The sequence below is a fragment of the Spermophilus citellus genome (assembly GCF_964194105.1).
Source record: "Spermophilus citellus genome assembly, chromosome: 2".
In the NCBI taxonomy this organism is placed as follows: Eukaryota; Metazoa; Chordata; class Mammalia; order Rodentia; family Sciuridae; genus Spermophilus; species Spermophilus citellus.
The window spans coordinates 6876026-6902165 of record NC_138183.1 but is presented as its reverse complement, the minus strand read 5'-3'; the positions used below and the strand labels follow the sequence as shown (position 1 = coordinate 6902165).

General features: G+C 53.2%; 1 protein-coding gene and 1 long non-coding RNA gene across 10 annotated transcripts; one reads left to right on the top strand and one right to left on the bottom strand.

Annotated features, from left to right (window-relative positions):
* The first annotated feature begins 1285 nt into the window (after positions 1 to 1285).
* MIGA2 (mitoguardin 2) lies at positions 1286 to 26140 on the top strand. Of its 9 annotated transcripts, none has more exons than XR_014020402.1 (17): positions 1286 to 1418; positions 4047 to 4288; positions 5470 to 5680; positions 7174 to 7286; positions 8108 to 8225; positions 8559 to 8695; positions 15389 to 15506; positions 16083 to 16183; positions 16659 to 16774; positions 17862 to 17934; positions 18139 to 18225; positions 22069 to 22167; positions 22391 to 22591; positions 23226 to 23279; positions 23951 to 24067; positions 24300 to 24568; positions 25178 to 25312. XR_014020402.1 is itself a non-coding variant. In XM_081279172.1 (17 exons), the coding sequence occupies exons 3-17, from the start codon at positions 4193 to 4195 to the stop codon at positions 25460 to 25462; spliced, it is 1926 nt and encodes a 641-aa protein (XP_081135298.1). In that variant the 5' UTR covers positions 1306 to 1418; positions 3312 to 3455; positions 4047 to 4192; the 3' UTR covers positions 25463 to 26139. The 9 variants fall into 9 exon arrangements, 8 of the variants coding, with proteins under 8 accessions (XP_081135296.1, XP_081135300.1, XP_081135302.1 ...); XM_081279172.1 differs by lacking the exon at positions 24300 to 24568 and adding an exon at positions 3312 to 3455 and having other exon boundaries at positions 1306 to 1418; positions 25178 to 26139; XM_081279173.1 differs by lacking the exon at positions 24300 to 24568 and adding an exon at positions 3312 to 3455 and having other exon boundaries at positions 1414 to 1553; positions 25178 to 26139.
* LOC308641042 lies at positions 22174 to 24446 on the bottom strand. The gene is made up of 4 exons (XR_014020403.1): positions 24318 to 24446; positions 23691 to 23803; positions 22643 to 22847; positions 22174 to 22519 (listed from the first exon to the last, which is right to left on the bottom strand). It is a non-coding gene; the product is annotated as an uncharacterized lncRNA (long non-coding RNA).

Below are 26140 nucleotides of genomic sequence, written 5' to 3'. Positions count from 1 at the left end.
TTCTAAAAAGCTCCCAGGTGACTCAATTTTAGAGCCACTGACCAGTTCGGAACCACTAGTGACTTACTGTGTATAAAGAGCTTTTATGGACTTTAAAATTCACAACTGTAATTCCTAAACTCCATGTATCTGTTCACTATGTGCCTTGTTTGTCTGTATTGATCACTGATTTGTTTATCAGTTATTGGTCTTTGGCCAACCATAGCATTTAACCAGGATCCAGCCATATTATATCATCTAAAGCCATGTACCAATAGTAGTTACATGTTCATTTATTAACACACATCAATTTAAAAGAAAATCAGTAATAACTCACATTGAGTACCTGTTACGTGCCAGGTACTGTTCTTTCCAGGCAACAGAAATGAAATAGTAAACAAAACAAGGTCCCAAAGTTTAGCATAGGGCATGGTTAGGTGGTCAGAACTGATTTCCAACTTGACTTCAATCCTTGGGAACACAATGTCTGGCCGGCAAGAGGGGCACTTCTGCAGAAGCTCCAGAACAAGGTGGAGAGTGGCAACTGATTAAGAGGATGCAGAGGGAAGTCGAAGGCGGTGGTATTTGAAAATAGACGTTTGGGACTGGGGATGTGGCTCAAGCGGTAGCGCGCTCGCCTGGCATGCATGCGGCCTGCATTCGACCCTCAGCACCACATACAAAAATAAAGATGTTGTGTCCGCCGATAACTAGAAAATAAATGTTAAAAAATTCTCTCTCTCTCCCTCTCTCCCTCTCTCTAAAATAAATAAATAAATGAAAATAGACGTTTGAAGGACAGGAGGGGTCCGGTGGATGGCGGATGGCACAGGGCTGTAATCCCAGAGACTCAGGAGGCGGAGGCAGGAGGATCACAAGTTCAAAGCCAACCTCAGCAGTTTAGTGTGGCCCTAAGCAAATTAGCGAGACCCTGGCTCAAAATAAAAAAATAAAAATGCGTGGGGGTGTGGCTCAGTGGTTAAGCGCCCCTGGACCCAATCCGCGGTACAAAAAAAGAAAAAAGAAGCAGGAAGGATTTGCTGATGAGGGAGCAGCTGGATTGGAATAGAGGAGCCAAACTCAAGAGCACAGACAGCCCCCGGGGGCCTGACTGCTCCGCCTCCTCTCCTTGAGAGGCTTCGGGTCTCTCTCGGCCGTCTGTGTCAATCTAAACCTGGTGGCCAATGGGAGGAGAGAAGAGAGCACTTCCGCACCTCAACCGCACTTAGGAGGAGGGTCAGAGGGCAGGAGAGGCGGGACCAGAGTGATCACATGCGCCACCCGATTGGCCAAGGGCCAAGGCGGTGCCGAGTAGTTTGGCGGCGTTCATTGGCTAGAGCCGGTCGGCTGGGCTCGGAACACGCCCCCTGCGGTCGCGGGTTTGGTTGCGCGGCTGCCGGGGAAGGAGACGCTGCCCTTTCGCAGCGATGGGATCCCGGGTGAGTGGCGGCCTGGGCTGAGTCGACCCTACGGGCGGGCAGCGGGACAGGGTCCCAGACAGAAGCTTGCGATGCGCGGGGTCGGCCCTGCTCAGGGAACTGGGCAGGTGCAGGTGTCCCGGCCCAGACGGACCGGTAAGGTGCTCAGGATGGAATGAGTAGGTACTCGGGCCGAGGGAGGCGCGAGAGGGTGCCTTGCTTGGCGGTAGAACGAGAAGGTACCTGGGTCAGAGAGGAGACACCCGGGCCTGGAACGTTGCTGGTATCCAAACATGAATGCAGGTGTCCGAACCTAGACTGAGAAAGTACTCGGGATGGAAGGACCAGGTGTGCTGGCCGTGGGTGATGCTGGAGGGTGCCTGGACGAACCTCAAGGATGTTCTAGGAGTAGGAGTCAAAGAGGAAGGGGCCTGGCCCAGGCAGTGCAACATATCCGGAATGGAATGAGCAATGGAATGAGCACTGCTGTCTCAGTGCTGTCTACCCAATGTTGGGCCAGGTGGGAGTTGTATAGGATGGGATGAACAGAAGACTGGGCAAGGGTGGCCCAAGGGAGTCCCCTGGGTTGGGGACATTCTGGGGTCAAGATGGATTAAAGGCCTTTGGGGGTTGTCCAGAGCAGGGGAAGAGGACCTAGGATGGAAGGCATGGGCATCCAGACTGAGAGTGTTGTAGTGTCTGGAAGTGGAATGAGGAGGTGCTGACCCAAGATTGTAGAGCAGGAAAGAGGTGGTTGCCCGGGTGGGGCCCTGCCCTGCCCAGCAATAGGTGTCTTTGTTGAGGGGGGTAGGGGGGTAGGGGGGTGTTGCCACAGGTTTTTCACTATAGTTAGGAGGTGGAGGCCTCTTTTCCTCTGGCGCCGGCTTGTGCCAGGGTGATGGATAGGTTAGGTCATGAATGGACTGGATTTGGACCCTTCCCTGCAATGAGGTGGGCTTGGAAGGGAAGTTGTTACCTTCTTCTTAAGGGGGACAGCAGAGGCTATCTAGACTCTCAGGCAAATACCAGGCCTCAGTCCCCCCTCTACCTGTCTGGCTCCTGGCACATGCATCCGTGCTCATCATTATAACCCCAGGTGGGCTTCTCAGAAGCTCAGGGGCTTGAAAGTCCTTCAGGTGTGGCACACAGACAAGCAGTGGAGTTGGGGAAAGCAGTGGCTGGGAAGCACCACTGCAGCCTTAAGACACCCCCCCCCCCCCGTGCCCCCGCCAGCCAACTGGGGATATTTGAGTGACCTCAGTGAAGTTGCTCACATCTCAGAGCCTTACTTTCCCCATGATAACTGTGGTTATCATGAGGGTTCTGCTGTGACTGGACTTACCCTGTAATAAGTGCTTTGGGAAAAGTAGCTGCTGAACCTCTGATGTTCTTATCACTCCAACTCCAGGCCTGAGCCAGGCTTGGGGATGGGAGGAGGGGCTTGCAGCATGACCTGGACCAACCACTGGAGGTCACAGCTAATCGAAGCCTCCTGACAACGTGGTAGTTTCCTTAGTCCTAGAACGTCACTGTGCCCATCATTCCTTGCACCCCACCTCCCAGCCTCAGAGCTGGACTGATAGGACTGATAGGTCCTTCCCACTCACTGGGGATGAGCCGTCTCTTGTGCTGGCCCAGTGATTTTGGCCGCCATCCCAGGGAGACAGGGTTTGTCCTAGCCTGTGTGTTCCTTCTGCTTGAGGTCCCTTGAAGGCATCCTTAGGCTTCGTGCTGACAGTTGGGGAACACCCTGCAGGGTCTTGGGATCTGGGCTGTGTGATCAAGGTACTTATTCCCTGGCCTTGGAAGGGGACAGTAGGATACCCTGGGAGGGTTTCAAAAGGTCCAGAGAAAGCTGCTCTTTTTCCCTGTGGTTCTTCTGGGCCTGAACTTCCTGCTTCCTGTCAAATTTAGCAAAAGGGTTGCATTGAGCAATCTAGAGTCCAACAGAACTTGATCCAAATCCTGACTCCCCACACCAGTGTGACTTGGAACTCCTGACAGCCTCCCCGAGACTCAGTTTCCTCATTGGAAGGTGGAGGCAGCACAGGCAGAAGGGTGAGTAGGTAGCATCTGCTGTGATGTTTCCCAGCAACTCGAGAGGAGGATGAGGCAGTAGGATTATGAGTTCAAGGCCAGCCTGGACAACTTAGTGAGACCCTGTTCTCCCTCACCTCCCCCCAAAAAGAAGAATTGTGACAGATCAATGAAATAACATAGATAAAGAGCTCAGCATAAAATAGCCATTGTCCTCATCTGGGGAATGGACCCTGCTGTCCTTTTCTGGTACAGTCCACAGAGCTTAACTTCATGGAAGGTGAAAAAGATGTGATTATTCTCAGTCTTGGGCTGAGAATTTTGTTTAGCAAGTGGCTCTGGGCTTAAAAAGGTGACCTGTCCATCTCCCAGGCCTGGGTCCTCTTTTTGGCCAGCATGCCAGAGGTGCTGCCTTCTGCTCCCAGGGCTCGAGGTGGGCAAGGGTCTGTGAGGATCTGGCTGCCTACCTGCTGCCAGGTGCAGGGTCTGGGGCCGGATTCCAGCTGGTGTTCCAGACATAGGCTTTGTCTCTCTCTATACTCTGAAGCCTTGTGTGGATCTCTGTGTCCATGTGTGCATATCCATGTGCTGACCTGGTTGTCTGTCTCTCAGATCTGTGGAGGGACTCTCTGGTATGAGTGTCCCTGTCTGGTTGGCGAGTGGACGGTGCCTCAGACCCAGTGGGCAACCAGCTGAAGGTGTTCTCTTGGGAAACTCTTGGCCCCACGGGCTCTCTTGCCTGGGGTGCCGATCCTGCCATGGCATTCCGGAGGACTGAGGGCATGTCCATGATCCAGGCTCTGGCCATGACGGTGGCGGAGATCCCTGTATTCCTGTACACAACCTTTGGGCAGGTAAGGATGGGGATGGCCCTGCCTCTTATGCTTCTGGTCCCTGAAACACTGAGCTGCTCAGCTCAGGGACCCTCAGTGCCTGGGAGAGCTGGGCCTTTGTCACTGCTGTCCCAACCATCAGATGTCATCTCTGAGCAGAGTAACAGGGACTGGGTTAGGGGTCTGGGCCCTGAGCCTGGTCTTCACCTCAAGGCCATGTGAGTCCTTGACCTCAGAGCTTGTCTGCAGAAGCAGGTGGGCTGCCTCCCTGGCAGCTCAGCTTTCCTGGCTGACCTGGGCTCTTTTGTTTTTTGGTACCAGGGATTGAACTCAGGAGACCTTGACCATTGAACCACAACCCAGCCCTATTTTGTATTTTATTTAGAGACAGAGTCTCACAGTTGCTTAGTGCCTCACTTTTGCTGAGGCTGGCTTTGAACTCGTGATCCTCCTGTCTCAGCCTCCTGAGCTGCTGGGATTACAGGCGTGGCCACTGCACCCGGCTGACCTGGACTCCTGATGCTTTTTTTTTTTTTTTTTAATAAGTTTTAGTTGCCAGTGAATTTTTTTTTACTTTATTTTTTAAATTTTATGTGGTGCTGAGGATCGAATTCAGGGCCTCACACATGCCAGGCAAGCGCTCTACCACTGAGCCCCAGCCCCAGTCCTCTGGATGCTTCTTGAAGCCCTGTCCTATGGGATGTGGTCCACCCAGCAGGCTCCCAGTCCAGCGAGCAGAGAGCGAGGGGAGAGTGAGACGCATCATCATCTTCGCAGAGTCTTTGAGAATCCAGGGCCGGCAGACCTGAGTTCCTGTGCTGCCTCTGTCACTATGAGCATGTGTCTTAACCTCTGTGACCTCCATTCCTCACCTGGACAATGTGTCACCGGGTTGTGACACAGCTCAAGTGCTGGTGCAGTGCCTGGTGGAGAGGCGCTGTATCCCTGTGCCCTAGGTCATCCTGACTAATGACTTCAGGGATGCCTGCTGGACCCCAGGCCTCAGCTCTTGGTGTTGGCCCTTTGCCATCTTTATGTATCTGTAGTCCACTTTCAGAGAGGCTGATCAGGTCCTGTCTCCAGTAGTGACTGCCTTTGTCACTTATCTGGTCAGTGCAGGGACACTAGGTGCCCGGCACCTGAGTGCTCTTGGGATAGTGTTCCCTGGGGCAATGTAACCAGCCACCGTCTCTTTCCCACAGTCTGCATTCTCACAGCTGCGGCTGACCCCAGGCCTGCGCAAGGTTCTCTTTGCCACAGCCCTCGGGACTGTGGCCTTGGCCCTAGCTGCCCACCAGCTGAAGAGGCGCCGGCGGAGGAAGAAGCAGGTTGGCCCTGAAGTTGGAGGTGAACAGCTGGGCACAGTGCCCCTGCCCATCCTTATGGCCCGGAAGGTCCCATCAGTGAAGAAAGGTAAGCATGCAGTGGGGAAGCACTGACTTGGTCACATTCCAGGGACCACCAGTAACTGTGGGGTCTTGGGCTAGTGCCTTCCTGTCTCACAGCTAGGTTCCCACCATCCAAGAGACAGGGGTAGAACCTTCTTGCAGTCATTGTAAGGGTCTAGTGGATGGTGTGCCTGATGCACATGTCCCACCAGTGGGGTGGTTCCAGGGACCCTTTGGGAGCACCCGGTACAGAGGGGCGCTGGTGGGTGTGGCCGGCTGGGGGCAGTTCCCTGAGGTTCAGGGACAGGAAGGACTGATGGCTCTTGCTGTAGCTCCCATCCTGTGTTTTAGAAAACTGAGCCACAACTTGCCTGCAGCGATAGTCACCCTTTTTGCATAACGTTGACATGCATGTGGTCATATAATTGGCCCACAATAACCTTTCTGTCATCCCCTCATCCCCCCAGTCCCTTTGTCCTCAGCCCCTCTCCCCTACTCCTATTCCTGGCAGATGCCCATCTGTGGCTAGCTGGTATGGGTTTAGAAAACTCTTATGGCTCCTTGTAATCTATTAAATGAAGCTGTCTGCCACACCTGAGCATCCTATCAATCTGTTCCAGCGCAAGGTGTTCTCATAAACTTTCACCTGGAGAGAAATTCATTTTAAGACGCCAAAGCCTCCTTCTGGGGAGAACTTTTATTTATTTATTTATTGTACCAGAGATTGAACCCAGGGGTGCCTAACCACTGAGCCACATCTCCAGCCCTCTTTATATTTTATTTAGAGATAGGGTCTCACTAAGTTGCTTAGGGCCTGGCTAAATTGCTGTTGCTGAGGCTGGCTTTGGACTTGCAATCCTCCTGCCTTAGCCTCCTGAGCTGCTGGGATTACAGGCGTGCACCACCACACCTGGCTGGAAGAAGAATTTTAGATATAAAATTTCACAGCAAAATAAAGTTTTATCTTTATAGTTAGAAAAAGTTAACGATAGTCTTGTCACCTTGCAGTGGCCCCTGGGAGGTCTGGACCCATGTCCACACCAGCCTCTAGTCTGGTTGCACTGTGACACCACTACCATCCCACTTGACCTTTGACCCCTTCCCTTCTTTACCCAGGGCCTCATGCATGCTAAGCATGTGCTCTACCACTGAGCTACACCCCAGCCCCTACTTCTCTCACTTAAAAAAGAAATTTCTATATTTTAAAAATGTTTTTGTCTTGACTCCCTCTTGGAAGGAGGAAAATTCCAAATCTTTCACATAACCAACAACACTGGGAAGCAGAGTACGGAGGCAGGGAAGTGGCCGGACCTCATCCTGAGCTCATCCCAGCAGGCCTGGGCTGCTCCTCTGGGCATGGTCCTGTGCTGGATGACAAGTTAGGGCTTGAGCAGAACAGCAGGAGCCCCGTGTTCCTTGGCTCTGCTGTTACCTACCCAGAAGGTCAGGACGTGGTCCCAGATGAGGAGTGCCAGGGAATTGGGGGGTTTTGCATGACCTGCCTCCTGTTCCTCACAGGTTACTCCAGCCGGAGGGGACAGAGCCCCAGTAGCAAGAGCAATGACACTCTCAGTGGCATTTCCTCCATTGAGCCCAGCAAACACTCAGGCTCCTCCCACAGCCTGGCCTCGGTGAGGAGCTGGGGTGGGGATGGCCAGGGAGGGCACCCAGCACAGCCCCCACTCTGCCCTCAGGGAGCTTCTGGACTAGCAGGAAGACGGGAGAAGTTTCAATTTATTCGTGCCTTTGTTCATCCATGCATATAGGTCTTCAGAGATGGCTGCTGGCTGCTGGCTGCTGGCTGCAGCCATCATGGGAGAAAGGTGGACAGGTGCAGAAGAGAGAGGCTGACGGCCTCTTGGGGAAGGCACTTACCTCTGAAAATACCTTTCTTCATTCTTTTCTCAGACACTGAGCAAACGCCTGCGTGGTGACAGGGACACTGCTAGGTGCTGAGGATCTAGAGATAAATAGGACAAAGGGAAGCTTGTTTTTTCCTGGAGCACTGCTTCGGCTCCTTCACTCGTCTAGTTAATAATTCACTCAGCAAGCTCGAGTCCAGCACCACCCTGGGGACACAGGGGTGAGCAAGGGATGGTTCTTGTCCTCTGGAGCCCATAGCCTCTGGCAGGAGGGCGCGGCCAGTCCTGTGGATGAGAGACTGGCAGGTGGTGGGCACTCCTGCCTTCTGAGTCTGACTGGTACAGCAAGGACTGGGAGCATGTTTCACAGGCAGACACTGAGTGCCAGGCGGGCCTTGGCCTGGTTCCTCCTGCGTTGGTGGCTCTGGCTGGCATCGTCAGGTGCTTGAGCTGTGGATTCAGGCCATTCTGAAAGTTGAACAGTGGCCAGGCTTGCAGGATGGTTTTGGGAGGCTGTGGGGGTGGGCTCAGAGGGGTCCTGGAAAGGGTCTGCAGAGTCCTCACTCCTTGACCTTGTGCTTGGCACCCAGATGGTGGTGGTGAACTCATCCAGTCCCACTGCTGCGTGCTCGGGACCGTGGGACATCCGAGGGATGGAGGAGTCTGTGCCCACCACCGATGGCAGTGCTGAGCGTCTCTACGCACAAGGTGCAAGCAGGAGGCTGACCTCCGCCAGGGCGGGGTGGAGGAGGGCTGCCCAGAGCCGCTGGGGCTTGGGCCCTGCTCCAGGTGCTGCCCCAACCCTGCCCCAAGCCCCCCGTTCAGTGGTTTTCAGCCCTTTTTGGACAGGGGACAGTATCTAGAAAAAATTTGGTCTAAGTGAAGGCCTGGAATCTGACCAACTCTGAAGAGTGGTCAGGACCCAGCTCCCCAGGCGTGCTAGGTTCTCCTTTTCCCGTGACCCCCTGCCTCCCTCTGTGTGCGCCCTTCTTAAGCGAGGCTGGGGAGGCGGGGCCTGACTGTCCTCCTGCCTGTGCCCAGGCATGGAGCTCTTTGAGGAGGCACTGCAGAAGTGGGAGCAGGCCCTGAGCGTGGGCCAGAGAGGGGAAGATGGCAGCACCCCCACGCCAGGGGACAGCCTCCGGAGCCCTGAGACTGCCTCTGAGGCACTGTCAGAGGTAGGTGGTCTTCCTCCACGTCTTGCCCCCGGGCCATTTGAGGTTGGTGACGTGAAACACTGGGCAGCCGCGCTGTCTGTGATTCCTTTCCCTCTTGGCCTGAAGCTTCCCATCCATGAGGGCATTATTGGGATTTATAAAACAGTCCACGATGGTGCTTGGCACAGTGCTTGGCACTTGGTAGTTCCTCAGTAAATGATTATCAGACCCCTCCTCCCAACTCTGAGGAAAATGTGCATTGACGAAAGCCTGGAAGGAAATGGGCCTCTGTTCAGAGATTGACTCACGGGGCCTTTTTTGTTTGTTTTTGGTACCGGGGATTGAACTCAAGGGCACTCGACCACTGAGCCACATCCCCAGCCCTATTCTGTGTATTTTTTAGAGACAGGGTCTCACTGAGTAGCTTAGCACCTCATTTTAGATGAGGCTGGCTTTGACTTGTGGTCCTCTTGCCTCAGCCTCCCCAATCTGCTGGGATTACAGATGTGTGCCACCGGGCGGGCTGTTTTTCTTTTCTTGGTGTATTCTTTTGGAACACTGTCTAGGTGGTTTTCTGTAGTGAATTTTTGTTTTCCAATATTAGGAAAGAAAGTAAAGGTGGCTGCTGCTTTTTTTGTGGGGCTGACAATTAAAGCCAGGACTTTACCCATGCTGGGCCAGGACACTGCCACTGAGCCACATCTGCAGTCCCAAGGCTTCTGTTTTTTACAGTAAACATTTCTGTGAAAAGGGCACCAAATGCATGTCCCAAGATGGATGTTCACTGAAGTTAACACAAAATCCTGGAAACTACCTAAATGCCCATTAACATGGCCTGGGTCACCTCTAGCCACTGCAAGGAGCAGGGGAAAGCTGTGTGGACGGACAGGCCCAGGATGTGTCATTTGAGTGACAAAAATAAGCCAGAGAACTGTGTGCATAGCACTACCCTGTGTGCATAGCACTACCCTGTGTGCATGGCTTTGAACAAGATGCACGTGTACGTGCAGTAGAGAGCACTGGTGTGTTCGTACACTTCCATTTTTCTCTGAATGGATGCATTTACTAGGGGAGAGGTCTGAAGAGGAAGGTGGGAAAAACTTCTACTTTACTTTGCGGTACTTTTCTTTTCTTTTTGAATATTTTTAGGTTTTGTTTTGTTTTGTTTTGGTGCTGGGGACAGAGCCCAGGGCCTTGCCATGCTTCTGCTGCTGAGCCGCACCCTCAGCCTCTCTGATTCTTATAATGGTGAACAGACCCTTATGGCAAGGGTTTATATAGGTAGTGATATCTTGGGCTGTTTTTTTTCCCCCCTCATGCCTTTCTGTATTGAAAAAGATAAAAAGCAAAACCAAAGGCTGGTGGGTTCTGTCCTGCTGGAGCAAGGCCAAGCAGGAGCCCTCTTTCAGGAATGGCATGATGGTATCTGCAGCCAGCCAGGAAATGGCAACAACTTGAGGCGCTAAAAACAGGGAGTTTCCAGAGACTTGGGAGATGATTGCAAGTTCAAGGTCAGGCTCGGCAATTTATCAAGACCCTCAGCAACTTAATGAGAGCCTGTTTCAAAATAAAAAATAAAAAGGACTTAGTCTGTGGCTCACTACTGCAGCATCCTGGCCCCAACCTTCAGTTCTAAATCAAACCAAACCAAACCAGACAGGGAGTTTAATCCAGGGACTCAGTTGCCCGGATGAGGGAGGAGCTGGAGGGATGTGGGAAGAGGTTGTGGCCCTGAGCCCAGGTCAGGGCTGTTCTATGGGAGCTGGACCCACAGGGGGACTCACAGTGAAAATGCCCACTCTTCCACCCTGCACCTCTGTCTGTGTCTCACCTGCGTCTCCCGTTGGCCAGGAGCCATCAGGTCGGGGTGCTGGCAAGCAGTTTGCAGACCTGGATTGCACCTGGCACAGCCGCTCAAAGGCTAAGAGTGCATCTGCCCTCTGCCCTGACTGGGGCATGAGCTCAGAGGCCTCCTGCCATGTGGGCATGCCTGCCGGGGCCGTGGGCAGACACGAGGGCAGGGAAGTGCCTGGGGCATGGTGTAGAGGGCCCACGGTACAGCCCCTTGATGCCAGTCCATGCAGTAGATGATGGACACCTGCAGGCTCTGTCAGGGAGGGGGAGTGAGTGAGGCCACTTTGTTTCGCAAATTATACTCATTGCTGAAGCTGCATCTTAGGATCCTGGATCTTGTACTGTTTTCCTCACTGTGAAAGCAATGGAATCCCCACTTGGAAAACAGTGAAAACCACAGAAATCCCAGAGAGGAAAATGGAGGAGCCCAGCCCCTGCCCTCGCAGCTCATGGTTGTGGTGTGGGGTGAAGGCCCTCAGCCTCCTGGGTGCTGGGCTGTCAGTGAGACAGGGTGCTTGTCATTGAGCCTCCATCCTTTCCCAGGAGTAACCACCGTGGACCCCTGAAGGCATATTTCTACACTATAATTTTTAAAACAGCTTTATCAAATAGAATTCTCATGCTATCAAATTTATACACTTTATTTCTATAATTCAGTGGCTTTAGTAGCTTCTTGGAGTTGTCTGTCCATCATGGAAATTGCTCCCAGAACATTTTCATGAAACCCCTTATACTTCAGCAGTCACCCCCACATTTCCTCATCCCCTAGCCCTGTACAACTGTGAGTCTCCCTTCTCCATATATAGATGTGCCTATCCTGGACTTTTTTTTTTTTTTAGAGAATTTTTTAATATTTATTTTTCAGTTTTCGGTGGACACAACATCTTTATGTTATTTGTATGTGGTGCTGAGGATCGAACCCAGCGCCCCACGCATGCCAGGCGAGTGCGTTACCGCTTGAGCAACATCCCCAGCTCCCTGAACATTTTTTTAAATCTTTATTTTATTCATTTATTTTTATGTGGTGCTGAGGATCAAACCCAGGGTCTCGCACATGTGAGGTGAGCGCTCTACCCTGAGCCATACCCCCAGCCCTATCCTGGACATTTTTATAAGTGGAATCATGAAATATGTGGTTTTCTGTGGTTGGCTTCCTTCATATGGCATTGTGCTTCCAAGATTCACTGCTGAATGACATTCCAGCATATGGATATCCATTTTATGTGTCCACTTGATTGATTTTTATACATCAGTAGATGGATGTTTGGATCATTTGCACTCTGGCTGTAATGAGAACGCTCTATGAGCATTTATGTAGGGGTGGTATTTTTGATTTTTGGTTTTTTGTTTGTTTTGTTTTGTTTTTGTACTAGGGATTGAACCCAGGGGTGCTCTGCCACAGAGCCACATCCCCAGCCCTTTTATTTTTTGAGACAGGGCCTTGAACTTGAGATCCTCCTGCCCCAGCTTCCTGAGTAGCTGGGATTACAAGTATGTACCATCATGCCTGGCTGTTTTCACTTCCTTGATAGTATCCTTTGAAGCACAAAAAAATTTTTTTTTAATTATTGGTACTGGGGATTGAACACAGGGGTGCTTTACCACTGAGCCACATCCCTAGTCCTTTTTATGTTTTATTTAGAGACAGGGTTTCACTGAGTTGCTGAGGCTGGCTTTGAACTCGCAATCCTCCTGCCTCAGCCTCTGAGCCACTGGGATTACAGATATGCACCACCACCCCCAACCAAAATTTTTAATTCTAAAATTCAGTTTACTTATTTTTAAATTTAATCGTTCATACTTTTGGTATCATAGCTAAGAAACTTTTGCCTACTCTGAGGTCATTTTACAGCAAAGTAGTGAGCAGGCTGCTGCCAGAGCTGCTAGGCTCTTCTGGCCACACAGAGGGGCCCTGGCCCTGCTATAGAACCCAGCAAAGAGGCCCATGGGTCTGAGGTCCTATAAGCTGAGCCTGGGTCCTAGCTATGCTAGGTTCTAGCTGGATAATCTGGGACACTTAACTTCTTGAGTTTTTAAAATTTTTCTATTTTCTTTCTTTTCTTTTTTTTCAATACTGAGGATGGAACCCAGGGCCTTGTGTAATGTAGGCAAGTGCTCTATCACTGAGCTACAATCGCAGCCTTTTTTGGGGGTGTGGGGGGATTGAATTTAGGGGCAATCAACCACTGAGCCACATCCCCATTTTTTTTTTTTTTTAATTTAGAGACAAGTCTCACTGAGTTACTAAGTGCGTCACCATTGCTGAGGCTGGCTTTGAACTCATGATCCTCCTGCCTCAGCCTCTAGAGCCACTGAGATTATAGGCGTGTGCCACTGTGCCCAGCCCATAGCCCTTTTTTTTAATATTTATGTTTTAGTTGTAGTTGGACACAATACCTTTATTTTATTGATTTTTATGTGGTGCTGAGGATCAAACCCAGAGCCTCACGTGTGCCAGGCAAGCTCTGTACCGCTGAGCCACCACCCCAGGTACCCACAGCCCCCCCCCCTTTTTTTTTTTAAGAGAGAGAGAGAGAGAATTTTTTTTTTAATATTTATTTTTCAGTTCTCGGCAGACACAACATCTTTGTTCGTATGTGGTGCTGAGGATCGAACCCGGGCCGCGCGCATGCCAGGCGAACACGCTACCGCTTGAGCCACATCCTCAGCCCTTTTTTTTTTAAAAATATTTTTATTTGTATTTTTTAGTTGTAAATGGACACAAATCCTTTATTTGATTTATCTATTTTTATGTGGTGCTAAAGTTTGAACCCAGTGCCTCACACGTGCTAGGCAAGCACTCCACCACTGAGCCACAACCTCAACCCCCACCTCCCCAGCTCTTTTTAAAAGTTCTTATTTTATTTTTTGAAACAGGGTCTGGCTAAGTTCCTAGGCTGACCTGGAACTTGCGATCCTCCCACCTCGGCTCCGGAGTCGCCACCATGCTCTGCTACCTCCTTGTATTTTCTCTGTGAATCTGGATCACAGTATCCCTGCCTTCCCAGGACACCTCGAGGCTGAACAGTGAGGTCCCTGTCCAGGGCAAGCCCAGTGACTCCCAGCCCTTCCAGCCCTTTCTCCCCAGCAGCCTTCTCCCAGGGTCCAGTTACATGCAGGGGCAGGCTCTGGTAACCTGTGGAAACACAGTAGTCGGCTGGCTCGTGTCTCTCCCTGGGCCCAGAGCGCTCAGGGTTCAAGGAGGCCTTGGAGGCCACAGGGTGCTGTGTAGCAGAAGGCAGCGCCCCAGGGAGCCTGCTCACTCCAGACCCGCACCCCCCCCATAGCCAAGACCCTCCTGGGCCTCTCTGCAAGCGTCCCCTTGCCTCCCTCATCCTCCCACACAGCCTTCCCTCTGCTGGCCAGCCTTGTGATCTGCTGGCTGCAACCCCACAGCCTGGTGCTGGGGTTCCTGCACTCCAACACCACAGTAACAGCTACGCCAGTGAGCATTGTATCGCTGTGACCAAAATACCTGACACAGGCAAGTTGGAGGAGGACAGGTTTATTTTAGCCCATAATTCCAGAGGTTTCAGTCCATGGGCGGTGGGCACTGATGCTTTGGGGCTGAGGTGAGGCAGAATGTCTTGGCCGAAGGGCTTGGGAGGTAATGTGCTCAGCTCATGGCAGCTGAGAGATGACAGAGAGAAAGAAAAGGGGCCAGGCAAAAAATGGTCTCCCAGTGACCTACTTTTAAAAATTGGGCCCCACCTGCCATAATGCCATTGAATGGAGTCCATGAGTGGATTCTTCCACTGATGAGGTCAGAGCCCGTGCAACCCAGGCACCTCTCGAAGCCCCACCCTGAACCTTGCTGTGTTGGGGCTGAGCCTTCAACACGTGACCTTGGGAGTCATGCCAGACCCAAGCACAGCAGCTGTTACCTGCGGTCAGGCTCTGTCCTCACAAGGCAGTGCTGCTGAGGCTCAGTGCAGTGCTTTCCCTGGTGCGTGTGGCTAGCAACAGGGAATTTCATCTCATCTTTTCTGGCTCTGAACTGCTCTCATGGTTAAAATAATAATTACAGTAATTATCATGAGAGCTGGCAGCCACGGGCTGTCACTATGGGCCAGTATTTGTGTGAAGTGCTTTGCACACCTTTTCTCATTGAAGTTTTTCCCTAAACTCTAGGAGATGGGCACACTCATTTCCACTGACAGATAATGAGAAGCTCAAAATGGGAAAATTATTTGCCAAGGGTCACACAGTTTGGAACTGGTGCCAAGATCCACACCCAGGTGTGTTTGGCTGTAGAATGGCACTGTTCAGTAGAAAGCCCCATGTTAAAGTTTTGTAGAGACCATATTCAAAAAAGCCAGGCATGGTGGCACTCACCTGTAATCCCAGCAGCTCAGGACATTGAGGCAGGATTGCAAGTTCAAGTCCAGCCTCAACATCTTATTGAGACCCAGAGGATGTAACGGAGTGAAAAAGCACCCCAGGGTTCAATCCAATATCCAAAAAAAAAAAAAAAAAAAACAAAACAAAAAAAAAAAACAAAGGCAAAAAGAAATTTTAACTTTAATTTTAATGATATGCTTTATATAACTTGGTGTATCCAAATTTTGATCATTTCGGCCTGTAGATGACATAAAAGACTGCTGAGATATTTTGCATTTCCTTTTGGCTCTAAGTGAGGGATCTATTGTGCGAGTGTACATAGGGATGTCTATTGGGACTGGCCATATTTCAAGTGCCCATGGCCTTGGTGTCTCCTGTCATGGGCAGCAGGTCTAGAGCTCGTGCTCTTGGTGCCAGGCCCCAGTGCCTTCTCCCCTTTCTCCAGGGGCTGGATGGGGCAAGAGGCCCTTCATTGGGGAGGTGGCAGGCGTGTGTTGATGGTCACGGCTTTCCTCACAGCCAGAGTCACAGCGCAGGGAGTTTGCGGAGAAGCTGGAGTCCTTGTTGCACCGGGCCTACCACCTGCAGGAGGAGTTCGGCTCCACCTTCCCCTCGGATAGCATGCTGCTGGACCTTGGTGAGGGGGCCATAGAGCAGCTATGGGGCTGAGGGTGGCAGGGATGGAGGTATAGAGGAGCCAGAGAACCCGGGGCCCACTGGGGGTCTGGCTTCATGCACCCAGTCCTTGTTGCACAGATGAGGGGCTGAGGCACCCTTTTAGCAGGGCCAGTAGAGCAGGTGAAGCCCCAGGAGCCCCTGGCCAGTGTACCTGTGCAGCCCTTGGGAGCAGACCTTGGGAGGCTCTGTGGCTGAGTGCCTTTGAAGGACCAGAGCCTTCTACACTTGAGCAGGCAGAGATGGGATGCCAGGAGTGGCTACCGCCTTCCTCAGGCCGAGTTCCAGCCTGTCAGAGGGGAAGCACCTTGCCCAGGGCTGCACAGTCAGCTGAGTACTTTCCTGCAGAGCTGAGGGGCCACCAGACCTCAAGTCCAGTGGTGTGGCCATGGGAAGTCCCCTTGGCAGCTTGGTGTCCACACCTACCAGGCCCAGGGAAGACATTGGAGGCCAGGAGGGCTCAGTTGCCGATCCCTGTGCCCAGATTCCTTTCAGCCCCGAGAGGGGCCTCAGTTCAGCCCTCTCACTGCTCTTTCAGAGAGGACCCTCATGCTGCCCCTCACCGAGGGCTCGCTGCGTCTGCGGGCCGACGACGAGGAGAGCCTGACTTCGGAGGACTCCTTCTTCTCAGCCACCGAGGTAACTGGGGCAGGGAGCCAAGCAGGCTGGGCAGCCCAGAACTCCCGGGAGGCCAGCCCGGGAGCACTGGGCTGTGGGAATGTGAGGCACTTCCTCCAGCTGGAGCTGAACTTCGCAGAAGCAGAGTGTTGCTCCCTGGGGACTCTGAATTGCTGAGGACTGGGCCTGAGATGCTAGGCATCATGGCTAGAGAGGAGGCCCACCCGGGGCTCTGGCCCCTACTCACCTGTCGTGGGGTTGGTGCTTGGCATTAGCCTTCTGTGTGGCCTCCAGTGTTGGGCACATGTCCTTGCCTGGGACAGGAGGACTTGAAGCCAAGCCTCCATCTGATGGACCAGTGTTCCCTCTGATCTGCTCTGAGGGGCAGTGGTCAGACCCCTCGGGAGCCTCTGCCGGCAGATGGGTAGGCAGGCGCCCTCGCCTCGTGGGGTGTTGCTCGCTGGCTCCCTCAGCCCCTCCTGTGTCTCTTCCCCAGCTCTTGGAGTCCCTGCAGGTGGGGGACTACCCGATCCCACTATCCAGGCCTGCTGCTGCCTACGAGGAGGCCCTGCAACTGGTGAAAGATGGGAAGGTGCCCTGTCGCAGCCTTAGGTGAGGGTGCAAGGAGGGCACAGGAGGCAGTGGGCAAAACGGCTGCGTGGAGCTGGTGGAGGAGCTGCTCGTGGCTTCTGCCCCTGCTGAGGGAGACCTGGCTGGTCTTGAACTAAGTCCAGCAGGTCCGCTAAATGACAGCTGCAGGGCTGGGGCTGGGGCTCAAAGGTAGAGTGCTTGCCCCGCATGCGAGGGGCCCTGGCTTCGAGCCTCAGCACCATGTAAAAGTAAATAAAGTATTATGTAAAAAAATTAAAAAAAACAAAAGTTACAATAATTAATAGTTAACCATTGTTCTGAGTTCTCAAATGGTCCATCCCAGCAGCACAGTGGACACAGTCCTACACCGTGTCCTGACAACCCTTGGTAGTAGAGGTTAAGAACCCAGGCTTTGGGGACAGAGCCCTGGCTTCTGTCCAGGTTCTGTCCTTTGTAGTGTATGGGCCTGAGCAGGTCTGTCCCTTCTCATCCTGCTTTTGTCTGTGCTTATATTTCGATCTCTTTGCCATCAGAGAGTTAGCTTTTCTGTATAGTATAAAACTCAAATTTTCCTGACTAAGGCTTGCAAATTCATGTATTTAAAAGTCCACTGATCAGGGCTGGGCTGGGGAGTAGCTCAGTTGGTGGAGTGCCTGCCTCACATGCACAAAGCCCTGGGTTTGATCCCTAGCACCACATACACACACACAAAAAAAAATAGTTCACTGATCAAAAATGGTTGAAAGTTCTGGTTGAATCTGTGGTGATCTGGACAAAGGGCAGCTGCAGCAGGTGGAAACCCCCTGCCTGATGTGCTGCCCTCTGGTAGCAATTTGACCATTTTGGTCCTTTGCCAGTGATGGCTGAGGGCTGGTTGTGGCCTAAAGGAGGCCAAGGTCAGCCCAGCCACCATGATGAGGAGGCTGGCCTCTCCTCAGAGACCATCCATCAAACCTCTGCCTCAGGCTGTGGGAGGCTGAGGCCTACAGGGAGGCGTCACAGTGCCAGGTGAGGCTGGCAAAGCTTCCCACTCCCCACCTGAGTGTGCCCTGCCCCCCACTCGACTTTGCTGAGCAGGCAAGTGTGACACTATCTGTCCTCCCCTCAGGACAGAGCTGCTGGGCTGCTACAGTGACCAGGACTTCCTGGCCAAGCTGCATTGTGTGCGGCAGGCCTTTGAGGTAGGTGTGGTCCAGGGCCTCTTGGGGAGGGTAGAGCCAAGGATGAGGGGCAGTGTAGCCATGTGGTGTGCACATGGCTTCCATCTTGGCCAGAGCTGCTCTATGCAGGATACCTCCTGGGCAGATGGGATCTTCTGCCCAGCCCATTGTTCTGCCTCCTCCATGGGCAAAGGGCCCAGCAGCTCTCCCTTCCTCATCCTGTAGGGGCTCCTGGAAGACCAGAGTAACCAGCTGTTCTTCGGAGAGGTCGGCCGGCAGATGGTGACAGGCCTGATGACCAAGGCTGAGAAGGTAGCCAGGGTGGGGTTTTTTTTTTTTTTCAAAAAACAATTTAAAACCAAGCAGAGGAGCTTTGACTTCATCCTGTGGACAATGGAGGAAGGGCTGAGGTTTGACTCCCTGTGCCAATTTTGAAAAACAAAAAATCTGTATTGCTTTTTATTTCTGATTCCAACATAGTACAGTTTTACAAAACTTACCAATTATAAAACACAAACTGTAAAAGGTTCCCTGCACCCTCTCTGCCCAAGGGGACCCCTGCTGCCCAAGGGAAATGTGAGCCCTGTCTATGGTTGGGAACGTGCCCCTTCTGCCGGCTTCTGTGGAGGCTCTTGACCCCTGGACACTGCTGTCTGGTTTCCCAGCCTTAGGACCCTCCCAACCGCCTGCAGCTTTTATGTGTGATCTAAGGGTGTAGCTCACCCATGGTGGCACCTCAGGCCCTGGGGTGACAGTTACTGACTGTATAGCAGTCCACATCACAGACAGTGCTACTTTAGTTGTCCTCACTCAGGACTGTGGTATCATGAAGTCTCTGTCCATGTCTTGGCAGGAAGTTTTGAAGGCCGGCAAAGCTTGCTAGTTTGCCCTCGGCAAGGCCTGGACACTTATATTCCCATGAGATATTAGTAATCTTTCTACTCTTTGTATTTTATCCATTGCTTTATGGCTCTTTGGTTATAGGTGAGGTTGCATAATTTCTCGTGTTATTGGCCACTTGTGGGTTTTTTGTTGTTTCTTTAACGAATTGGAGCAAAGTTTTGGAACAGGCCTTTTCCCGAGGCCCCTGCCCACCTGCTGGAGTAGCGATTCTGAAGTCCACATGTGCCCTCATCCTCCATTTCTGAACACCCTTCATTCCTGCTGCCTGCCATGTGCAGCCTGAGCTCGGTTCTGTGGTGGCCTCACGCTGGCCAGAGCAAAGGTCCCCAGGGCTTCCAGTGCACAGCTGGTCCTCTGCCTGGTCTGGGCCTTCCCCTGCGCTGGTCCCTGTGTGCCTAGCACACTGTTCCTTAATTCTTTTTTGTTCTTTTTGTCCATTGCATAAGATTGTTTTTATTGACAGCTGGGTCTTTACATTTGAATGTTAATTTTTCATCTGTTAACTTCTAGGAGCTAGAACCACATTATCCAATTCTTTTCTACTTCAGCAATTTTATGTGAAATATACATAGAAGCATGTGAAAAAGTATGTGTAGGACTTAATGAATGAAAAGATGAGGGTTCACCCTGGCTGCGGTGGCTTCAGTGCCCTGCATCCTGCTCAAGCCCTGTCCTCCACCCCTCTCAATGAAGCCCACAAGGTTCAGGGCAAGTGCTCCTTGAACGTTCATGTTCGCTGGGTGGTCACCTCCAGCACCTGCCACTTACCTAGCAGTGAGCGCTTTACTTGCATTTCTTTACTCGCAATCGCTCCTTGGAGCCTACTGCAGCTCCTGTGTGGCAGAGGGGATGGTCTGGACTCTGAGCAGGTGAGGCGGGCAGCGGGGCTTTGCACCCAGGTGGGCCTAGCCTATCCTGTGCCTGGACCTGCTCTTTGTGGCATCCCCAGGAGGACAAGTGAATGAGTGAACAAAGGCTGAGCAGGTGCCAGGAGCGGGGCAGACCAGCCCCTCTGGGGCATGCCTCTGTCCAGCCTCTGCCCCGGGCAGGACTTGGGCTTTGTTGTCATTAAGAAGTACAAGAGGCTGTCTGGCAGCTCCCGAGCGCCACAGCCTGTGCTGAGCTATGTGACTACAGCAGGAGCTGACATAGCCCCATCAGGGCCCCCAGACAGGTGGCCAGGGCCAGGCCATCTGAGAAGATACTCCAGGGCCTGGCCATGCAGTTACAGCATCAGGCTTCTTCCTCACCGTGTGTCAATGGGCCAGTCCCAGAAACCTCCGGGTCATTGTATGTCAGTGGGTCCCTGTGTGTGAGCGGGCATGTCCCATGTTTGACCTGCTCAGCTGGCTTAGAAGTGTCAAGGGTCAGTTACCTTCCTCCTTGACATTGATGTTGATGTTGAGGGTCATTGGTCATTTGTAGGTAAGGACACAAGGCTCTGGGAGTGCCTGGACAGCCCAGGGCCATCTCTAAAATTCTCTTTCAAACTTAATAAAAACAGTGGGGTGGTGTGGTGCATGCCTGATGAGCCCAGAAGCTCGAGACCAGCCTAGGCCACAGTAATAATAATAATAAGTAAATTGATAATAAGTAAGTAAATAAATAAATAAAATTGTAAATTGTAGGGCTGGGGATGTAGCTCAGTGGTAGAGCACTTACTGAGCATGTGACTTGCTTAACATATATATATATATATATATATATATATAAAATAAATTAAGAATAAAAAAAATTAAAAGTGATGATAGCCGGGCACAGTGGTGCACACCTGTAATCCCAGCAACTCAGGAGCCGGAGGCATGAGGATCATGAGTTCAAAGCCAGACTCAGCAACTTAGCAAGGCCCTAAACAACTCAGCCCTGTCTCTAAGACCTGCCTCTAAATAAAAAAGGGCTGGTGATGTAGCTCAGTGGTTGAGCACTCCTGGGTTCAGTCCTCAGTACCAATAAATAAATAAATGGTTAAAAAGTTGATGGGTGGAAGCTCTTTGTAGGAAAAACTAAGGAAAAAAAAAAAAAAAAAGGCCAGGTGCCATGGCGCATGCCTGTAATCCCAGTGGCCTAGGAGGCTGAGACAGAAAGATTGCAAGTTCAAAGCCAGCTTCAGCAACTTAGTAAGGCCCTAAGCAATTCCCTATCTCAAAATTTAAAAATGGGCTGGGGATCTGGGGACGTAGCTCAGTGGTAAAGTGCTCCTGGGTTCAATGGGGTGGGGGGAGTACAAAAGAAATCAAAAAGAACAAAGTAAAAACTGTCTCTGATTCTACCCTGTTCACAGTTTGATGAATATCCACCTGTTGTCCCCTTTTGCCCATGGTCTTTATAAATGTCATCAACCTGTCATCCTGCCTGGCTCTTTAGAGCATCACCTAAAGTGGGCATAACTCCCGCTGGGGAGTCAGCCATGCTTAGAGCAGACCCTGGTACTTCCTGTCTCTGCGCAGACTCACGTCAGCAAACTGCCGACTGAACCACAGGGTCTCAGAGTGAAGGTGCACGGTAGAGCTGAGGGTCTTCGTTCTTAGTAGCATTAGCAGTCTTTTTTTAAAAATATTTTTTCAGTTGTAGTTGGACACAATACCTTTATTTTATTTATTTATCTTATATGGTGCTGAGGATTGAACCCAGCGCCTCACACATGTTAGGCGAGCGCTCTGCCCCTGAGCCACAATTCCAGCCCTAACATTAGCAGTCTTTTTGATTGATTGATTGATTTTGCTGTGCTGGGGATGGAACCCAGGGCCATGCACACACTAGGCAAGCACTCTGCCACTGAGTCATGCCCCAGCCCTGCATTAGTCTTAGACTCTGTATTGAACACTTAGGTGTCAGGCACTGGATTGATTGTCTTAGAGGCAGGAGTTCACCAGTTCCCCCAGAACAGCCTTATGAATGTGGGCTGTAGCTTCTCGTCTCACCTCTGAGGCCCAAGGTCAAAATTTGGATCATACACCACCTGACTGAAGGTCAGGTTCTCGTGCCTCCCTTGAGTCAGGTTGTGCTGTGGCTGTGCACATCTGGAAGGCAGCAGGTGCTCCCTGGTGTGGAATGCACCTCAGATGCTCCCTGGTTCTCTTCAGAGGCCCACTGCAGCAGGCAGTAGATGCTTCCTCACCTGGTCTTCCCTAGGGCAAGGCCCCAGTCCTGCCTTGGCATGTCCCCATCCACAGGCCAGCCTGTCCCTGTGGATCTCATCCAGCTGGGGCTTGGGGCCTCTCCCACAACCACAGGCTGTGCTTCTCCCTACAGAGCCCCAAAGGCTTCCTGGAGAGCTATGAGGAGATGCTGAGCTATGCCCTGCGGCCTGAGACCTGGGCCACCACTCGGCTGGAGCTGGAGGGCCGTGGGGTGAGTTGGTTTGTGCTCAACTTCCTGGGCTCCTCTGTACCTGAGATCCTTGGGGGTGGGGGAAGGGTATGCCAACTTCTGCCTCTCTTCCAAGCAGCTGAGATGACATCATTACTGCTCAGAGCCCTGGTTCCTGCCCTGCCCCAGGCACAGGCATGAGGGAGGTGGCCTCTGTTGCAGAGCAGAGGGAAAGATATATACCCCCTCCACATGTCACATCCAGGCTCCTTCTGGCTTCAGCCTTGCTGTGTGCACAGTGGCTCTGAGCCCAGCCCCGAACTCCCCGCAGGTGGTTTGCATGAGCTTCTTCGACATCGTGCTTGACTTCATCCTCATGGATGCCTTCGAGGACCTGGAGAACCCCCCATCCTCAGTGCTTGCTGTCTTGCGAAACCGTTGGCTGTCAGACAGCTTCAAGGAGACGGTGGGCCACTGTCGCACCCCAAACCTCACATCACAAGATCCTGGAACTCACCTGACCCCTTCTCATGCCATCCCTGCTTGGGGCACCAGGGCTGGGCACCTGCCCATCAGTTTCTGGGCCTGCGGTTTCTTCCTGGGCACCCTAGAACTGCCTTCCACTGGGTCCGGCACCAGGAGCGAGCCCAGCCTTTCTCAGTGTGGATCCCCAGCTCTGCTCACTCGGTGCTGGCATTACTTCCACCCAGTAGTGATACATCCTATATTAAGCGAAAATAGGAGAAAACAACCAAAACAAGAAGAAATGAGGCACAGAGTAGGAGAGACTCTGCTGGGCCACAGGGACTCTTCAGCAGTCACTGTGATTCCCCCAACCACCAGATGGGATAGGGGCTTCATTCTGGCCATTTTCTATGGGAGGAAACCCAGGTCAAGGAGAGCAGCACCTAGTTCAGGGCCCCGTGCAGTCAAGGCTAAATTCCTGAGTTAGGGGAAAGAATCTAGAGCTCAGGACTGAGCCCCATCTTCCTCCCTGGGGTGGAATGAGCTGGGCATAAGGGATTAGACCCAGGCAGGGTGGGTAGGGGTTCTGGGGTTGGCCTTATTCTGACACCGAGGTGGGTCCATCTCTGCTCTAGGCCCTGGCCACTGCTTGCTGGTCGGTCCTGAAAGCCAAGAGGAGGCTCCTGATGGTGAGTGGCCATACAGTCACCAGGGAGCCTGGTACCGGACCTGGTTCTCAGGCGAGATGGGTGGGAAACACTGGTGCAGGGAGGTCTCCAAGTCCCCAGACTCTGCTGCACCTTTGGCCTTTCTCATCTCCTGCACTGGCCACCTGTCCTGCCCTCACCCCTCCGTTGGCCTGGAGCTCCCCATGGTCATTTGGTCCTTTTTGTCTCCTCCCCCAGGGCCCAGCACAGAGTAGCAATTAGGAAGTGTCAGGGACTCGGCATAGGGGAAGGGACATCCTTGGAGGGCTGTGCACAGGGTGGGCTGGTGGGTCAAGGTGGGGCAGAATGCCCAGGGAGCAGGCAGAGCCCCTCCTCCCACGCAGCACGCTGGTGACAGGCGGCTGCATTCTTTCAGCTGCTGTCCATGCTCACTTTGCCCTCTGGGCTCTGCTGCCCAGCTGGTACCAGCTGCCACTGCCAGTGCTCGGGCACTTCCTTGCTGAGGCCTCCGGAGCCCCGCCTCATGCAGTTCCCACAGCAGTCTCCTGTCCCAGTGAGAAATGGCTGTGAAGCGCCCGTTGCTTGCCCAGGGCCACCTAGCCCCATGTAACCAGCCCTCAGATGCCCCCCAGGACCTGGTGGCGCTCACCCTCCCTGACCACAGTGTGCTTCCTCAACTGTCGCCCTGACAGGTGCCCGATGGCTTCATCTCCCATTTCTACTCCGTATCGGAGCATGTTAGTCCCGTCCTGGCCTTTGGCTTCCTTGGACCCAAGCCCCAGCTCGCTGAAGTCTGTGCTTTCTTCAAGGTACACAGCAGCACCCCTCTTTCCATGCCCCTGGCACAGGAGCCCTGGAGGGGCCAGCAGTGCAGTGAGGGCCTGGACCTGCTCCCAGAGGAAGGGGCCAGGGGCAGCAACAGTAGAGTAGCCCAAGGGTGGGAGAGGATGGGTTGGGGCCCTGGTGATCGAGAAGGGGACCTAATGGGTTTGGAGGACATCGTTGAAGGGCCCAGGCCCAACACCAGCCCTGTGCCCCCAGCACCAGATTGTGCAGTACCTGAGGGACATGTTTGACCTGGACAATGTGCGCTACACATCGGTGCCAGCGCTGGCGGATGACATCCTGCAGCTGTCCCGGCGCCGCAGTGAGATCCTTCTGGGATACCTGGGGACACCAATGACCAGCAGCATTGGCCTGAATGGGGCACTGCCCCGAGAGAACGGGCCCCTGGCAGAGCCGCAGTAGTGGCAGGCCTGGGCTGGAGGGCAGGTGGCTGCCTGGCCTCGCTCATGCAGATGGGAGAGAAGGTGACCCTCCCTCCTTTGGGGTTGGCATTCAAGGGCCATGGTGGCCAGGGCAGTTGCCTCTGAGCTTGCCCCACCCCCCTCACCTGGGAATCCCCAAAGCCCAGAGAGCAAGTTTCCCTGGACAGGGCTGGAGGCATGGAGAGGCCCGCCTGAGTGCCCTCAGCTGTCTCTGGGGAAGGGTCCGTGGGAGAGGGTGGCATCGTGGAGACCTGGGACAGGAAAAGCCAAAGTCCTGTGAGGGGCCCCAGAAGCTCTGACTACCCTAGGGCTGTCCACAGGTGGGCTCTGAAGGGGGAGGTGGAGGTGGGAGCGGCACAGCCTCGTGGTGAGCATCACGGGGTCCTGAGCTACAGCACCCTGCACCTGTGTGGCTGGTCTCAGGACCCAGGTGTCCACTGGTCAGTCCAGAAGGCCCCACCCTGCCTGCCTCCTGCAAGAGTTTGCAAGTGCGCACAGGGGTGGGGGACAGCACCTAGTGGCAAAGGTCTGGGTCATCCAGAGGTTGACAGAAGGCTGGGCTGCAGCTCAGGGGTATGGTGTTTGCTGAGTGTGTGCAAGGCCCTGGGTTCCATCCCCAGCGCTGCCAAAAAAAATATTTGTTTTTTCCAGGACAGAGGTGGGCCTGCTCCCCCTGTGCTCCCCCTGGCAGGGACTGGCCCTGACAAACCCGAGCACCAACCCAGGATACTGTCCCCCTGTGTGCCCATACCCTGCCAAAGACTGTCATTTCTCCTTCCACCTCTGCCACCACCAAAGATGGAGGAGGTGGTGCTGGGTGCTCCGGGCCCCTCCCACCTCCCCTGGGAAGCCAGGAATTCCCTGAGTGGTGCTAGGCTGGAGTTGGGGGTGCTGACCAGGGGTACTCGGGACCATCACCTGTGCTGCCATCAGTAGCCCCAGGAGTGAGGGGCCGGGGACCACGGTGGGGGATGTCAGAAGATGAACACGGCTGAACCAGATCCCCCACCCTCATGGGGACAAGAAACTACCTGGCATTGTACCTTCAACACGACGCACAGACGCTCCAGGAGCTGACTAAGGGAGTGGAGCCTGCCTCAGGGCTGGCTGCTCCTGTGGAGATCCTGCTAGCATCTGTCCCAGCAGCTGCCAGGGCTCTCTCTGCCAGCCCTTCAGACTCGCGGCTCTGCCAGTGTTTTGCCTGAGCTGGAAAGTTTTATTTATTGCCTTAACACTTTATTTGGAGTTTCTGCCCCTTCCAGGTTCTGAGACCTTTAGAGAAACAAGACTCCTGGCTTCCCAGGCTAGAGCCAGAGCACTGGAATGGGAAGAGCTGCTGGGTGGGGAGGGCACACCCAGAAGGGGGACCTGTGAAGGGTGATGCTGGGCATGCCTGTCCTCTCTGAACCTGGTCCCCAGACTGGAGGACCCATGGGCACTAGTGTGGCTCTGGCCTGACCCCCTCCCGGCCCTCCATCCTCACATTCCTTCTTTTGCACTTACCCTGCGCTGTGAATGTACGCCTGGGCCCTCGCTGCCCTTACTGCCCCGACTGCCCCGTCACTGGAAGTGGCGTTCTCACCTGGTCTTTGTTTTTTTTTTAGAGAGAGGGGA

Bases quoted from the DNA above. Each gene is read 5' to 3' on its own strand.
- MIGA2 (XM_081279170.1), top strand. From the start codon at position 4,193: ATGGCATTCCGGAGGACTGAGGGCATGTCCATGATCCAGGCTCTGGCC. The intron at 17,935-18,138 runs GTAGGTGTGGTC...CTCATCCTGTAG, and splicing joins GTGTGCGGCAGGCCTTTGAG to GGGCTCCTGGAAGACCAGAG. The intron at 22,592-23,225 runs GTGGGCCACTGT...TCTCTGCTCTAG, and splicing joins CAGACAGCTTCAAGGAGACG to GCCCTGGCCACTGCTTGCTG.